The sequence below is a fragment of the Hydractinia symbiolongicarpus genome, chromosome 2, assembly GCF_029227915.1.
Source record: "Hydractinia symbiolongicarpus strain clone_291-10 chromosome 2, HSymV2.1, whole genome shotgun sequence".
Taxonomy (NCBI): domain Eukaryota; kingdom Metazoa; phylum Cnidaria; class Hydrozoa; order Anthoathecata; family Hydractiniidae; genus Hydractinia; species Hydractinia symbiolongicarpus.
In genome coordinates, this window is record NC_079876.1 from 18922059 (window position 1) to 18939063 (window position 17005).

Below are 17005 nucleotides of genomic sequence, written 5' to 3' on the forward strand. Positions count from 1 at the left end.
CTGTAACAGGCAAAGTGGATATGTTCTTTTTCCTTTGATCTTACCGAAATTTTCTTTGAAGTAACCGAAAAATGCATGTCTAATATGTTAAATTTCTGACGTTACGGCGCGAGGTCAATAACACTACTTTAACGTCAATATCCTATATTAAATTAATGAAGCCGTTACAGTGCACTTAAAATTTTGAGGCCAAATAACTTGGAAACGAGGTGCTGACGTCAATGATTTTTCACCGCGTGGGTAACTAGGGACCACCTAGGATCAATTTGGGATATTTTCCCAAACCTGGGTCCCCGAATTTGTTTTGGAATGGACGGGTTGATGACGTCATCAAAAAACCTTCAAACCCCAATATCTCTGCAACCGTTTATCAAAAGTACATGATCCTATACATTTTCTTGATCAGCGTTTCAAGATCTATACGATGAAGGCAACAGGTATAGAAATTTCTAAATAAAAATTTTTGGGTTTTGACGGGCCATTGCTGACGTCAGCGAAATTTTTAAACGTTATATCTCCTTAGGCGTTTGTCGAAAACATATGATCCTACACATTATTTTGATCAGCGTTTTAACCTTTAAACATTACAGGCAACGAATAAACTAAACTTCACCAATTTTTTTTGTATCTGCACTGCTGACGTCAACAAAAAACATCTAAAACAACCTATTTTCCATTGTCCTTCTGACTAAGTGGATTTCTCCACGGGCCTTATCGACTAGTCTATATAATAATACGCCAGTTCTGTCTGTCTGTGACTTTAACAAAGTGGATAAAATTTCTTTGATAAAGTCTATAAAACATCGCCTATAAATTTGTTCTGTACATTACCAAACTTTGGCGTTAAGCAATATTGACGTCAAAGGAAAGTATATTAAGATTAGTGAAGCTATTGCATTGCACTTTTAAATTTAAGGCTTAATAACTTGGAAACGGTTGGAAATAACTGACGTCATCTCCTGCATGGATAACTAGGGACTACCTGGGACCAATTTGGGCAAGTTTCCCAAACCTGGGTCTCCGAATCCATTTCGGAATGGACGGGTTGATGACGTCACCAAAAAACCTTTAAACCCTAAAATCTCTGTAACCGTTTGTCAAAAGTACATAATCCTATACACTTTCTTGATCAGCGTTTCAAGATCTATACAGTGAAGCCAGCAGGTATATAAATTTTTAAAAAAATTTTGGGGGGTTTGACTGGCCATTACTGACGTCAGCAAATATTTGAAACCCTTAGATCTCATTAACCGCCTAACAAAAGCACATGATCATATACATTTTCTTGATCGACAGTTTACGCTCTACACAATAGTGGCAACGTGGAAACAAGGTTCTATTTTTTTTATGGATGGATTGCTGACGTCATCAAAGTTTAAATGACGCTTCCTTTTTATTTTTATCCTGCCTCAGGGGATTTTTCCACGGGCCTTATCGACTAGTATGTAACATAGTTACAGAGTAATCGAACATGGAACGTTAAACTACCCGTTAATAACATACATAATTACTATAGCATATTGTGAAAAGGGGAATACTTTTTTTGTTTCAGAATTATATCCTTATGGTGTCAAAAATGGTGATGTAAAAATCAAAAAGGGAGATAACTATGCCGAGAATTTTACACTCAACCAACCACTACCATTGTTTTTTCATAACGTAACTCAAATTTATGTAAGTCAAATTGAAGTATGTGTTTATCGCAGAGTAACTCCTTTGATTTTTAATTAAATTGCTCAAATGCTTATGGTTTTTTGGAAACATTTAATTTGGCTTTTTTATGCGGTTAAACGAAATTTTATTTATAAGAAACCTGTCTTATCCGGCGTACCCACCTTCCAAACGGCATCTCTCATGACTTATCTGTTACGGAGCACTTATCAAACAATTCTGTAGGGCAGTTTCAAGAAATAACAGAGAAATGGATACGTTTTGAAATATCATGAAGATGATAGCAAAAACTTTTGAAACCTAAAAAACTTTGTTTTCGTATATTCGTAAAAGTTAAGAAAGGATTAAGTAGCATTTAAAACCAAACACTTAGTATTTTAAACTCTAAACAACAAATTTTTAGACCTATGCCCTTTGTTAGATTTCTGATATAGACACGTCCTCATTAATGCAATAAAGACTGGTTTGTCTATCTATACCGTGAAATATTACCCAAGGTCAAAAGTATTGACCGAACTTGCAAGAGGGTAATATTCCTCGGAACAGATAGATAGAACAGTTTATATTGTATTTATTAACTGATAGCTATTTTGTTTTGGTTTGTAGAAACCAGGATTATTTTCTAAAGACTTAGTTCAAAAAAGGTTCTAAAAACCAGGTTTTGATAAGGAAAGAAAGCGTCCAAGTTCAATTCCATTGTATGAATTTTTCAAATACATTTGCAAAAAGAAAAAAACCATTAGAATATCCACATATAGAATTTTCTTAAACGTTTTCGGTGGATTTTTGAGTTTTCTAGCAACCATTTTAATTGCTATGAGGTTAAAAGTTATATCACGATTAAAGCCTGTAGAAAGGAAATCAAAAAAGAAAACAACAAACAAAACATGATAAACTAAATTCAAAACAAATCAAAAGTTTTAATAGCAAGTAACCCTTTAATCCCGTTGAATGTTTAAAAAAGAAAAAGAAACGTGATGCAAATAACCATTCTATGTCTTTAACAATAGCCGTATTCCGTCTGTCTGTCTTTCCGCGAAAGCTGCGTCCTGTTACGGCAACACGAAATATGCGATATATAAAGGACGGGCAAACCTGTGGATTTTTCTACGGGTTAACGGCTAGTGTCTATAATAATACCCGTATTCCGTCTGTATGTCTGTTCAAAAGGGTTACCGATATTCCTTTGATCTTTCAGCGATTTTTAGAAACCAGGGGGTTGTTTAATCGCAAATCTTATTATTGATTATAATAAATTCGAAAAATTAATTTATTTCTTTAATTAATTTAATTACTTTAATTTATTACCATAAGTAAGAAAAATAATTAAGTGAACAAAATGAATGCATTATTTTAATACGCTATTTAAAAAATAATTACCCGCGTGATTTCAATCGCCGATTTCGCTTAGGAGCCACAGAAAAAATGTTAGAAAATAAAATAAGCTGACCAGATGCATAATTAGTTAACATAGATAAACAAAAGGTTGTCCATATCTAAGTCATTCTTCTCTACTGATAACTTTTTTGTTTAATTTAAACCCAAAAAGGCAATCAAACCTCTTGAATAGTTTGTGTTTATTTTTAAACAAAATTAGTATCGAATGTGTTTCGAGAATTCGACCACATCAATATGTAACTTGCCTTCCATCAATCTTTTTGTTTTCTTCAAAAAAAGGGCCTTATTTAAAAATATTTCTGGGGGCATTTAATGGGGCAATCAATGACTTATTAACCCTAAATGCGAGTCTACACGAAAATATATAGCACCTCTGTCTCGCAAGGACCTCACTGTGTTCAGTCCATACAACATGACCGTGGTCTATATTTTTCCGTATAGGCCGGCTAAGCGAATATTAATTTTTATAATAAATCGCCCATTACATGCTGTAATTGTTTATTTGGCTTTTACAGATTAGTACGAACGGCCTAATATCTGTTCAAAATGGTATAACATTCAACATCAGTCTTCCATATCATGAAACAGTGATTGCACCGTATCATATGAATTTCGATACACTAAAAGGAGGTTCAATATTCTATCGAGAAACTAAAGAAAGAAACATCCTGTCATTGATAAACAAAGATATCAAAAGAACTGGCTTGGAATTTGAATGTACACGAGTCATAATTGTAACTTACATTGACGTTGCTCATCATGACATACCAACGCAGAAACATACATTTCAAGTTGCCATCGTTACTAATGAAATTGACACATTCAGTATTTTCAATTATATTAGACTTGATCGAACTTACGCTGTGACTGGTTTCTCTGGACAACATTGCTACTGGATGACGTTTAATCGCTACACAGAATGGACACCCACTCTTAGTTATTACTTAGAGGATAGATCGAACATTGGAGTTAAAGGAAAATTTATATTCTCTATGAGCTCTTATATGTGTAACGATGAAGGCAATATAAATGGTAAGTATCGTGTACAATGTTACCTGCAAGGCATATGATTAGGAAAAATAAGGCAGCATGCAGTTTTCCTATAAGAAAGAAATTTGTAGAATAGCAAAGGAAAGGTACATTAATACATTTTACCTGTAGATCGATGGTTATCAGATGCACCATATGATGTCAACGTTGCAACAATGACCTACACTGATGTTGGTATAAAATGGAGACACTTGGATAATATGTCAGATGCATACTTGATGGAACATCCAAAAGATTTTGTCATTATCATAAACGCTGCAGAAATGTGGCATTCTTCAAAATATGTTTATAGATCCAAGTTCAGCATCCTTGGTCCTCTGGAACAAAACATTACATATCAAGTTAACATATACACAAAAAGACGTGGTCTTTATTTTATGCCAGGAAAACCATCAATCATACATGTTGCGACTGTTCCGTTAGGTAACTTTGTCTATTATTTGGCGTTCGAGCTGTTGATAATTGACCATAAATTTCAAGATAATTATATTTGCAGACTGAAGATAAAAAGAAATGCGAAAATAAATCCAATAATTTTCTGGAATCTAGAAAGTTATTTGTTTCTAGTCAGCGTTTTTAATAAGCTAACATTACTATCAGTAGCATTAGTAGTGTCATTCTAATATTCTAGTTTTTAAAATATGTTAAAGCGGCGCCTACAAATAATTTCTGCAATCTCTCTTATTTTATTTAACAGAAATAAAAATTTTAAATCAAACATTAATACAGGGTGAAGCTATAGCACTGGAACAAATAAGTGCAACTGAAATAATAATTTGGTTTTAGAATCTGTCCATAATTTAACTATAAAACAGACCATGTCAGAGAGAGCGATTGCGTATTGGAAAGTACCAGAGCACCTACTGTTAGATACGGTCATTGGAAAATTGATGATTGTTCATAAATACACACGAAATATGGAAATGATAGAGGATGTTAATGTAACAAATATATGTCAAGAGCAATTCGAATTTTCTGGATTTGTGGGTTCTACGCATATTATAGAAGTGGTACCTATTATTGATGACCGGTTGGGACCAGTCGCTAATTCTTCGCATACATTCACTAGTGGTAGGTATTTTTCTTCTTTCGATAGAATGTAGTGTGGTGCTAATACATTCGGTTTCGGCCGTTGCGTTTCAGTTTCGACTCCCCTATCCGCGCCCTTTAAATATAGTATTTTCAGCGCATTTGGTGGCGACTACTGACTACAAATAAGCTCATGTGGCAGACAATTAAGTTAGAGCAATATTATACATATTACTAGTTGTAATTAAACATAGTTACAGTCTGAGGAGGGGAAGAACCAACCGTTAGAGTGGAGTCCCAATGGACGTTGATACTTCCCGTCACTTATTTAACTACTTACTAAGTTACTAATAAATTTTCTGCTATTTGGGGTCCTTTTCGGCTAAACACATTATCTTTCTTATGATTGGTTTTCCTAGACCCTCTGCCCAATCACGATAACGATATCACAACTGAGCTGATCATCATTATCGCAATTGCAACTACACTAATTGGAATAATAAGCTTTGCATTTGTTTGGTATAAAAGAAGCCACAGACGGAAGTTTAATGCATACTTAATGCCAGCAAGTAATAAAGTGGTAAAGTTTGTATATTTCTTTGTATTCTGAATGATTTAATTTGTTTGCAGATTTTTTTAACATGGTTTGTCGGTTGGGAAAGCAATTGTTAAAAGAGCATAAAACATTCCAGACAAAATAAGGACAGCTTTCCATAACACAAAAGAAATACAAAAGTGAATCACTAAAATCAAATTTTCGTTTTAGTTCAGATAAAAAACGATTCAAATTTTTTTTAGGAACTAACAAAAGTTTCAATTCCAACATATCAAAATAGAGCATTTGTTTTTTCTTCCTTGGTGACTTGGGAATAACCTAAAAATTAGTTAACATTCTTTATTAGAACAGAAAATATCAGAAATACATAAGAGAGTGTATGCTTTAAATAAAATGCACTCAACCAATGAACTCTATAATACAAAACCCTCGTTCCAGGACACAGGAGATGCAAGATCCGTCTGAACTACTAAAGAAGTGGTATAGAAAAAAAACATTTTGGCAGCCACAAAATAAATTTAAGCGTACTATATTCATTACACCTCTCTAAGAACTACTACAACTTCAGCTGTAATCTGGATAAAAGGTCCATAAAATGCGTAAAAATATTTCTCATACTTTATCGGGCAACAGCGAAGATTTTTTTCAGAGTTAGAAGAACTCAGTTCAACTAACAGTTTTATTCGACAAAAGGTTTTTTCCATAAAGTATGTAATAAAATACACACTTTATTTATATGACTAAAAACTATTACAGTGATGCCGTGTTGTTTATACTTTTGATACAAGTGGTGTTTTTGTTTAATCCGAAGTTGAGTTCTTTAAAAACAAAGCATTTCATCATGAGTAATTTCTTCATTTCCTTCTTTTTCTTCGCCCTTTGGAGTATTTTGTATTTGACGATAAGAAATTTCATGAATTTTTAAATTTTCGTACCGTGCACAAATTGCTCTTACTGCGTTTTGGCAATTTTGTCAATATGACAAAAAAAAACTCGGGCTAAATAATCCTAAATAGCCTTCGAAACCATGTTACTACGATACAAACTTTCTAGTCTTCTGTGTGATTTTAAGAAAAAAACGACACAGGTAAAAGAAATGATGTGAGTAGGAATATGTTGTGTAAAGAATAATTTAGAGTGTCCAAAATTTTCTTTGAGAATTTAGGGAATAAAGCAGTCACATAGAAATATGCAATTTAAATTTATATTTATCAAAGATCGACCCCGGGAAAACAATCCTGGAGCAATGTCACAATCTCAGCTACGATTTAAAATTCGAATTTCCAAGAAAGAAATTACACTTAGTTCGAACTATTGGTGAGGGTGCCTTTGGTCAAGTGTGGATGGCGACTGCTGAAGGGATGAATGCGTTTAAACCAAGGGAGACAAGAAAATCGAGAAATATACTTAAACATTTCAAAGGAGGTGGTCTCAAGAAGTCAGTGGTGGCTATAAAATGCTTAAAAGGTTAGTTATCTTGGACGTATTAATTTCTTTTATGTAAACTTCAAAATTAAAATTCGCGTATTAACAAATTCTATCCGCGCGTTCGTTTAAACGTATGCGCGAAAATTAGTATAAGGTATAGTTATAATGATCATTCTTGCGTTCTACTTTGGAAAAGTGATTTTACTTCGTGTGTAAAAATGAAAAGTCGTTTATAAAATTTACGATAAATAAGTTTTTCGAGAATTCTTTTCATGTTTTTTTATTTTAATTTTCTCTTATATAATTTGTTCGTATAATAAGTATAATAAATGTACAACAAATAGGAAGACTTAAACATTTTACATAAGAATAATTACAGATATTTCTTGTATAGCAGAAACATGCTTTTAAACATAGATGCTACGTTTAATTAGAACATTTTGCAGATGGAAAAATTTCAAAAATAAATACACAAATCTTTTTTCCAAATATTAACCGAAGTAATGTTTATGTTTAAAGACGAGTCTATTATAACACTAAAAATGTTTACATGATGCAGTAAAGCTTGTATATTAAAAACAAGAGGAAACGCTCACCCATCCAGACTCTGGAATGACATCGACGTAAATGCTCTATGATATTAAGACTAGTTTTAATCACATACAATACCTAATTAATTAATACAGTAACTGATGCAAAATTACCGTTTATATCTACACTAAAATGTGACATTCAAAAGAAATTGATAGAAAACATTGGAGAATCTAGCAGTTGTTAGAGTTGGATTTTTATAGAAAAGTAGAAAACGCTTTTTGTTTTTAATAGGTAATGCAGCCGAAAGCGACTACAAGGATCTAGCTAATGAAATAAAATTGCTTATCCATCTTGGTGAACATCCAAATATTGTTAATCTACTCGGTGCTTGTACGAGAGGAGAAAGCCTGCTTGCAATTTTGGAATATTGCGGAAAGGGGTGCCTATTGGAATATCTTCGATTGAACAGAGATCAATTCGAACCCACCTGGGTAAGACATGATGATGAAGATTTAAATCTGTATGATTTGACATGGATTGCTGTTCAAGTTGCTCATGGGATGGATTTTCTTGAACAGAAAAAGGTGGTTCTTTCAAATTTCCTATGTTACAGTATAATTAATTAATTAATTAATTAATTAATTAATTAATTAATTAATTAATTAATTAATTAATTAATTAATTAATTAATTAATTAATTAATTAATTAATTAATTAATTAATTAATTAATTAATTCTTGTGTAGAAAACAAACCTTAGTTAAGTTAAGTCGTCCAAACTATTTTTATTTAGTGCGTTCACCGCGACTTAGCCGCAAGAAATGTTCTCTTAACAGAGCACACGAAGGTAAAAATATCAGATTTTGGACTAGCTAGGGATACTGACAATAAAAGTTTTTACCTGAAAGAAAGTGATGGTTTGCTTCCAGTCAAATGGATGGCACCAGAAGCAATTGTTGATCGAATGTATACTTCAAAAAGTGACAGGTATTGGCGTTTTTTTTAATTTATTTGTGACGGACAGAACTATTACGTCATAATCATCCGTTGAACGTCTGATGTTCAATAATATGGAAACTGTAAAAAGCAACAGCATACTGTTTTGCCATAACCCAACCCTCAGACTAAATATAAAAATTAGTTCCATTAACCAGCTACCCTCTACTTTATGCTGTTACATTATACTTTGCATTATAAACACAAAACAAGTTAATATCCATCACAAAGGCTGCCGGTATGTTGTAATAGAGAATACTGATGAAGACAAATCCCTTGTAAAATCTTCACAATATTTCATTGCAGTTTTGCATCAAAGCATTAGATGCATGATGTGAGCTTAGTTAGGGGTTGTATATATGGGAATTAGGAAAAAGGATATGTTTTAGGAAAAAGGTATATGTTTCACCATAATTTTAGAATGAGATTTCGGGTAGCTAACAAACTAATTTTTCGTTAATATGACAAAATTATTTACCCTCTTCTCGAGATTTAGGGGCCGTATGATCGAGATTTCAGTAACAGGTAATTAATTTTTCATATAGAAAAACGATAAATTTGTATCACAATAAATCATAGACGGTTATTACATAGTACTTTCCTACTTTTTACTCCGGGAATGGTTTTCTCGGCCATGAAACTAGCCCAGGAAATGTTCTTCATATAAACATCCCCACTAAAATGTTATTTTTAATAATTTAAAGAGAGTGGGAAATTCATTACCCTCATTTTAATTTTCTATTTTCTCCTTAAGCTAAAAAACATTTTCGTCATTGACAATTCTAAAACTTTTCATAAAGTGACTTTTTTTGCGAAAGTGATTATCAGTGACATTTCATCTCAACATTCAATTTACTCCAGGTCATATTTCTGATAAATTTGTTTCATAAATTTGTCACCATTATTATAGCGTTTTCTCTTTATTACGGGACAAAATTAAACAAAATGATCCACCCTCGTTTATACATACCATCGCTAGTTTTATTCCACTGGATTTTCTCAGCCCCTGTTTTTTACACCTTAGGTCCTTGCGTTTTTGGATTATGGCTTACATCAATTTGTCTTTTCTTTTCCCACTTTTCTGAAGTTATCTTAAAACACTAAAAAAGACTCGTCAATATGACAACAACTTCACAAGCTACTGACATAATTAAAAGTTAACCCCATTACTATATCTCTTGTTTCTTTGCAGTTGGTCATTTGGAATTGTGATGTGGGAAATCTATTCACTTGGTTCTGTGCCATACACTTTTTTAAAAAACTCAAGTGTAATGACATACCTCAAGTCTGGTCAGCGAATGGAAAGTCCGAAACATTGTCCTGCAGCAGTGCGCGAGTTGATGTTACAGTGTTGGTCCATCTTGCCAGATATGAGAATGTCCTTCGCAGAGTTGAGAAACAAACTGGATCAGATTCTTTTGAATAATGTATGTTTTTTTATACTTTCTCTATACTTAAAGTTAAGCCTTTTTCAAAATAGTGCAGTTGCATTTTTAATATTAACGACCTTACTAAACATGTGCAACGAAGAAATAGCAATGTATTTTAATGCGCATATAGAAATACTACTGAGAAAAGCTCGCAGAAAAAGCAAAGAATTTTGTGTGTGTGTGTGTGTGTTTAACGACTTGTTCACAGTTTCTTCTTCAGATTCATATTCATTATCAGTTTTGAATTTCTTTTAACAATTTTGACAGTAGTCATATCTGTTTTAATTTTATTTAACGTCATCACGTTCGTTAATTATTAGTAATCAATTTTTCGCACTTTTTTATATGACGTGCTTTCATAAAAAGCTATTGACAATGTCGCTGCAGGTACTGTCCGTTCTTGTTTCGCAACGACAGTTGTATTTAGTAACCCTCAATACAACTAAGTATGAAATAAAAGCGGAGTTATTAACAATTTTGTTTCTTATTGACTGTTGAATCATCAAGTTATATTTTACAGGAATAGAATCTATTTTTTTTATCTCTTTTGAAGCTTTTGGAATTTTGAATATTGTGAAAATACTTGCATTTAGGCCTACATGTTGCTCCCTTTGAGACAAAGAAGTCAAAAAAAAATATCCGTGAAAATATTTAAATACACTGCACGTCATAGAGGCGATGTACAATACTGCACTTATTTGTTGAATGTTGTCAGTCTAGGAAATACAGCTGGCTTCAATTTGAATTAAGACACGTGCTACTAAACCTGAGACATTGGGCACCAATATCTCCTTATGACAGCAACCTTTTTTCACAAAATAATTTTCCCCAAAACCTGATTTTGTAAACCATCCATTCATAGCTAAACTGGGGACTATGTAGAATATGTAACATTTGTTTCTTAAAAAAAAATCAACTGTTACCTTTCTTCTTTTTCTGAAGTACGGCTGCTGCAATGAAATTACGCTATAATACGGCGATAAAAACCTCGAAACACACATTCAGTTCAATGTTTAATATTTGTATATAATAATGACGCCTGCAAGCATACAATCTTTCTTGCGATTATATTTAAGGAAACAAGTGCATTGGGTGGCGTATCTATGGCAAGAATATTGGATTTTGAACAAGCTGAAACGAAACAGGAAGTGGAGTATGAACCAAAGGCGAGAAATAAGGAACAACAGTAAGTACAAACGCTCTTTGCTTTCCTCAAAAAACGTGACCACCGATCTTCAGCTTAAGGGCGAGACTGTAAGTTCAAATTTCTTCTGTATAGTAAGTAAGTAACCAACGGGAAGTTTTAACGTCCTTGGAGATTCCATCCTAACGGTTGGTTCTTCCTCCCATCCGACTGTAACTATGTTACATTGCCGCCAGAGATATGGCATTGCTCTAACTTGCTGGCCTGCCACACAAGCCGGTTAGCGGTCAGTAGATGGCTAGCCTACTAAGCTTCCAGATTCTTTAAAATGACTTTTAAATTCTAAGAGTACAGCAAATTGCACCGAAGAAGGCAAAATTAATACTTATATTGATCATTAAACAACCATGTTTAGTCTAAATTTCGTGTTTGATATTTTTCTTTTTCACTTTTTTTGCGGGTGTGTAAATGTAATTAAACCTGGTCGTAAAAGAACTGGCATTGTGTGTTGTTTCCAAAACTTGAGACATTTGTTACTTTATTATTTAGAGATGAGACGACATCTGAAGTATCGTCTACAAAAGATTCAACTAGCGACATTATTGATGCTGGTTCTTCCGAAGATTATCTCTTCTTAACCGTCGACACAAACGCACATAAAGGGATATATAACAACCTGAGGGAGATGCACAGTAGGATTGGAGTTGGAAGATGACTAGCCTTCATTTACTTTCTTGAATTAAAAATAAACATGTTTTCCTTTCGTTTAGTGGTCTACCTATATGCACTACGATCGTGCTATATGTCACCAGGAATCTAAACACCTCTAAGGATAGAGCTATGTGCAGCGCTAAGTTGTGAACGCGTTCTTAGCAAACACTCATGCTTACATTGCAGAAGCAAATTCTCGCAGCTAAACTGAAGGATAAAGACCATTACAAAGGGTTAATGCACTAAAAGTTCGTGTTAAAACGATATTTGAGTTATCAAATGCATTTTAAGGATTGTTGAGGATACCCTAAGCGAACTTAAAAAAAAGGATGGGTGAAGAAGAGTTTAAATCATGCAGCGGCATACCTTTGGTATAACGTTATGCATAAATATAACATTTTGTTTATATTCAAAAATCATAAGCGTAGTTTTCATTAAAATTAGCAATTGTTGTAGGGATGGAAAAAACTCTATCTCAGCAACATTTGTTGCGCAATATCTCTTGTGTTGTCAGTAGTAGAAGACAGGCCTTACATTCAAGGAAATAAGGTAGTTCAATTCTGCGTCGCAAAGATTTAAAAAATCAATCAGATCCCCACTGCGCTTGTCCCACACTACATTTTCTTAAATCTAAATCTAATCCATGAGAATAATTCCGTATCTTTCAATGGTTTGATACCTTGATGACAAGAGGGTTAAATCCACGCTAGGATTAGATATAATTTTTGTAGTCACGTAAACGCCTGCGGTTTGGTAAGATTAAGAAACCGTTATCACTTCTCTCGTCATATCTGATGTCATCGTAAACTACGGGCGATTTAGCTGCTAAGGCAAGACAATACCGAATAACCATTGGAACATAGTTTGTTGATGGTGAAGTTATTTGCCAGCCATTCAATTTCAGCATACTGACTGGGGAAAAAACCTTTACAAAAAAGTGCGATAGAATTGCCCACATATATAAAAATCCAATGAAGAATGAAATAGTAACCATTCGAGAATTAAGAGAAATTAACAAGAGCCGTGCCATGACTACCTATCACCGACTACGCAATGCTCGTGTTATCTCTTTATTAGAGGCGACACAGAGATCAATTAGATTGGTAAGACCAAGAAAGCTCAACAGGCCTGTGATGATGCTGCCAACATCCGAAGCCCCGGATCTGTTTGTGCAACAGCAGATGGCAACGAGTCGACCAGTGTTTCAACGCGAGATGCAAAAATAGTATGACTGGTCGATCATCTTTGTACCGAAAACTGTACAGGAAAGCGTCAGAGGTGCCTACAAAGAATTTAAGAGCAAGGTGTACAACAAAGTAAACAAGGCCCTAAGACGACCCACGCATAATGATGAAATTGAAAAAGAAGCACAAGAAGACTACATCAGCGATATCCAGCGTCTATACAAAGACCTTCAGGAAGACAGACAAAGCGCGAATCCTGACCTTGCACCTACGGAACATAAGCACGCACTACACAAGACCATCAGAAGCTTCCGTATTCCTGGCAGCGACAAGGTCGACCTTAGCCGATTGTTAGACCCTGCGTGAAAACATTAATCAAAGAACAAGTGAAAGACATAGGGTTTGCCAAGGTACAGCTATCCATGTGAATAATGTGGAAGAGAAAGATAGTGCCGGTCATCAAACTTACTCACAAAGAGATGGAAAAGCATAAGATATAGAGCAGAGCATCCGTACGAGTATATAAGAAACAGGAATACCATCCATTTTTCAAGGGAGTAACATAGATGATGTGCTCGATACCACGTTCGCCCAAATTAAGAAGCAAGTAGAGCACCCTTGCCGAAAATAGAATTTACAATATATCTTCAAATGGAGCGTTATAGCATCCTTGTATTGCGAGGAGATTAGTAAAGACCATCTAAGAATATCTAGACTGCGAGGGTTTGAAGATCGTTACTGTTAGAGAATGCAGTTCACAATCGGTATCGGGCGCATACCAAAGTTCGAGAAGACCCAGATGTAGCAGCAAATGTGCTTAACATCACAGATGTAAAACACATCATACGATGCAAAGAAGTGAACCTACTGCTCATCACAGACGACAAGAAGACACACTACGCCAGCCTAAAATGTCTATCAAAATTGTTGACAACTCACATGCTTGACACATTTCTGCCTAAACTGTAAGCACGCATTTATCACACCCGAGTCGAGAGACAAACACTAGGAGTGCTTCATAGACCACGAGGGAGTCAAAGGTTACCATTGCAAAGGATAGGGAAAAAAGGATTGAAGTACAACGATGGTCAGATGCAATTTAGAGTACCATATGCTATCTGGCTGGTACACGTGCAACAGGTTTGCCGTGACAAAGACTGTGAAGACCAATTCTATCTGAAGGACAAGGTGAAGAGCTTGTACGATACATTTCCACAGCAAACAATGACTGAACTCACAAATGTGATGAAATAGGAAGTACAGCGAGGCAACAGAATGCCATATCTGCGTAAAGTCCTTCGACGATCCTGCAAAAAATCGCAAGGTACGAGATCACTGTCCAGGCCTCCATCGTTGTGCAGCACATAACAAATGCAACCTGAAGTACAAGATCCCCAAGCCTATCTATATCATCCTCCACAGTATAAGCGGGTAGGACGCGCATGTTTACATTAGAGAGTTTGGAGAGATTTTTAGGCAAAATACAACACGCAAGACATTGGACAAATCACAGAGAACTCAGAGAAGTACATCAGCTTCAACATCAATGTTTAAATACCACTTGCAAAAGTAATCAAGAAATCAAGTGGGAAACAAGTGTACAAAAAGATAGAGTTCAGGTTCTTCAACAGGTGTAGATTTATGCGATCAAGTCAGGGCAAACTGTCAAGCAAACTGAGCGGTGCAGGTGCCGGCGGAAAGAAATGCAGAGGATGCAAACAAGGTAGGAGTTTTAAGCACCAAGTTTTAGGCAGATGGAAGGAAAAGTGCTAAAGTTAAAACTCCTCTTAATGGCCTAACTTTTTAATAAGGATGATACTTTTAGACTCATGTGCAAAATCCCAATGTATACATTGAGGATGTGCTGCAAAAATGAACATTTGTAAAAATAAAAATTTCTCCTTATCTTTTTCCACCATTATCTTTTTTTAATAACATTTATTTTTTTTTATTATTGTCCCTAAGAAATTATATTCAATTTATTGTTATCAAAAAATCATTTTCTGTTTCAATATTTTTATATAAAGAGACATACAATTTTTCTTCACATCAGTTGTAACATGAATTTCAAAGACTAATTTTATAGCATTTGTCAAATCAACTTCAAACAAATTCAATTTAAAATTAATTTGCACTGGGTACACTCAGTACTATTTACACTGACTACCTGGTAAGTTTTGTTTCAGTGTCGGCCATTGTTGTTTCTTAAGTGTGCCTTCTTAGGTTAAGTCAATTTTTAATTTTTTAAACTCAATATTATTGTCACTCTAGAATTTGTCAGTTCAACTTTAGTTTAATTAAAAATTTTGTAAAAAATTATTATAGTTTGAACGTATTTACAAGTTAAAAATAAGTCAATTCTTAATAACCCAGAGGTATCTGCAAAACTGGCTTTCTACAGCAACGCCAACATGTCTGTATCCTCTAACATTGACTATCGTACTGATAGTCAATGTGAGAGGATACAGACATGTTGACGTTGCACAGCAAGTCTGAAATTCTATCACAGCTGAGGGTAATCAGTTTGTTGGTCCTGGCGGATGAGAATTATTGAATTTTAAAAAAAAAAGCACATTTTTACACTGCTTTATGATGGAAGGCGGCACTAAAGTACACAAAAAGAAGCTGCAGCTTCTAACAAATCTCACACTTTACAACAACCGCTTGATTCCGATGCAAGTAAGGCGTAGACTTTTCTCGATAGCGCGACTGCTCCATAAATCCTTACCAAGGGAGCTTGGTGCTGCCCCAGGGTAATTTTTCCAGCTTCTAAGCTACTTTCGTTACGCCATTCTTGCTCAGCGTCAGGCACTTTAAACTCATCACCCAGCTGCCGGAGTGTTTGTTAGTTAATGGGCTTACTTAGACGTCAAAATCGTTCCGACCTAGGTAGTGAAATGTCAGGTTGTGATAGAATCATACGGATTTAAAAGCATGTATGGACGCGATAGACAACACGAACCATTACAACTCAGAATTTAGATGCTTCTTTGAGATTTCACAAGCGGGGGTAGTGCAGTATATGGCAAAATTTAGTTAAGTGGACGAGAGGCTAAAAGGGTGGCTATTCCAGCTATTCACCAAAGTCGTGGCATGGGAATGGAATTTATAGTCGACAAATATGTCTAAAAATGTCTGCCTTAAGGCGTTCGAGATATTTTCAATGGCTTGATACGTACTGCGCCTTTGGGTTATAAGATAAATGTTTATCTTTTTTTATGCTCTATAAGAAACATGAAGCAACGTCATGGATATAATGAAACCTATAGTCTTTGACGACCACCTAGGGCCGTGCACGGGAATTCTTTTGCAAAGCCTTTGCCATCAAAATGCTAGGCAATAACTCCAACAAGAACGTTATCTGAATCCAAATCATGAACAGGCTATACAAAATCGAGGATTTAGCGGAGCATATCAGCAAGAAAGCCGGTGTAAAGAGAATGGTCTTTGTGTTAAAGAACGGTATCTGTAGGTTACGTGCAGCTTAATGATTCACGGTGGTCATCAACCGACCGCCGCAGAAACTTATGTGTCCGCCTAAGCCTTCTGACGGCAAGTATTTCACCTAGGGTGACTACGGCGGTTTCTACAACAGTGACGTTCACTTGTAGCTTTCGTTAAAATCAGTATGTAGGTTCTAATAGAGTAAAGAAGTGGATGCTATACCCGACATTACAGCCAACTGCGCTCGAGAATGTCAGGGTAAAAGTCAAATCTTCAGTTTGCGACAGATAGAGGACATTGAACAGTATCTTTGCAAGGAGATTAATGAGCGTGATAGTCTACCTTTACACTAAATCATTGGTCCAAATATGAGAAGTGCGTTAGCTTATTCAAGAAGATAATTTTTTGTATCTCAAATCAAAAAAGGATGA

General features: G+C 34.9%; 1 protein-coding gene across 4 annotated transcripts in view; it reads left to right on the forward strand.

Moving 5' to 3' along the window:
- LOC130629879 (uncharacterized) overlaps positions 1 to 11999 on the forward strand; it is a 39328-nt gene extending 27329 nt beyond the window's left edge. For 3 of the 4 annotated variants that reach the window (XM_057443255.1, XM_057443257.1, XM_057443256.1), the window contains 11 exons: positions 1553 to 1674; positions 3585 to 4101; positions 4231 to 4542; positions 4906 to 5190; positions 5568 to 5728; positions 6922 to 7171; positions 7958 to 8250; positions 8459 to 8652; positions 9854 to 10088; positions 11168 to 11277; positions 11785 to 11999. In XM_057443255.1, coding sequence (XP_057299238.1) covers positions 1553 to 1674; positions 3585 to 4101; positions 4231 to 4542; positions 4906 to 5190; positions 5568 to 5728; positions 6922 to 7171; positions 7958 to 8250; positions 8459 to 8652; positions 9854 to 10088; positions 11168 to 11277; positions 11785 to 11950 — 2645 coding nt within the window. In that variant the 3' untranslated portion in view covers positions 11951 to 11999. The remainder of the gene's footprint in view (positions 1 to 1552; positions 1675 to 3584; positions 4102 to 4230; positions 4543 to 4905; positions 5191 to 5567; positions 5729 to 6921; positions 7172 to 7957; positions 8251 to 8458; positions 8653 to 9853; positions 10089 to 11167; positions 11278 to 11784) is intronic. The other variant, XM_057443258.1, reaches the window with a different exon arrangement.
- The last annotated feature ends 5006 nt before the right edge of the window (positions 12000 to 17005 follow it).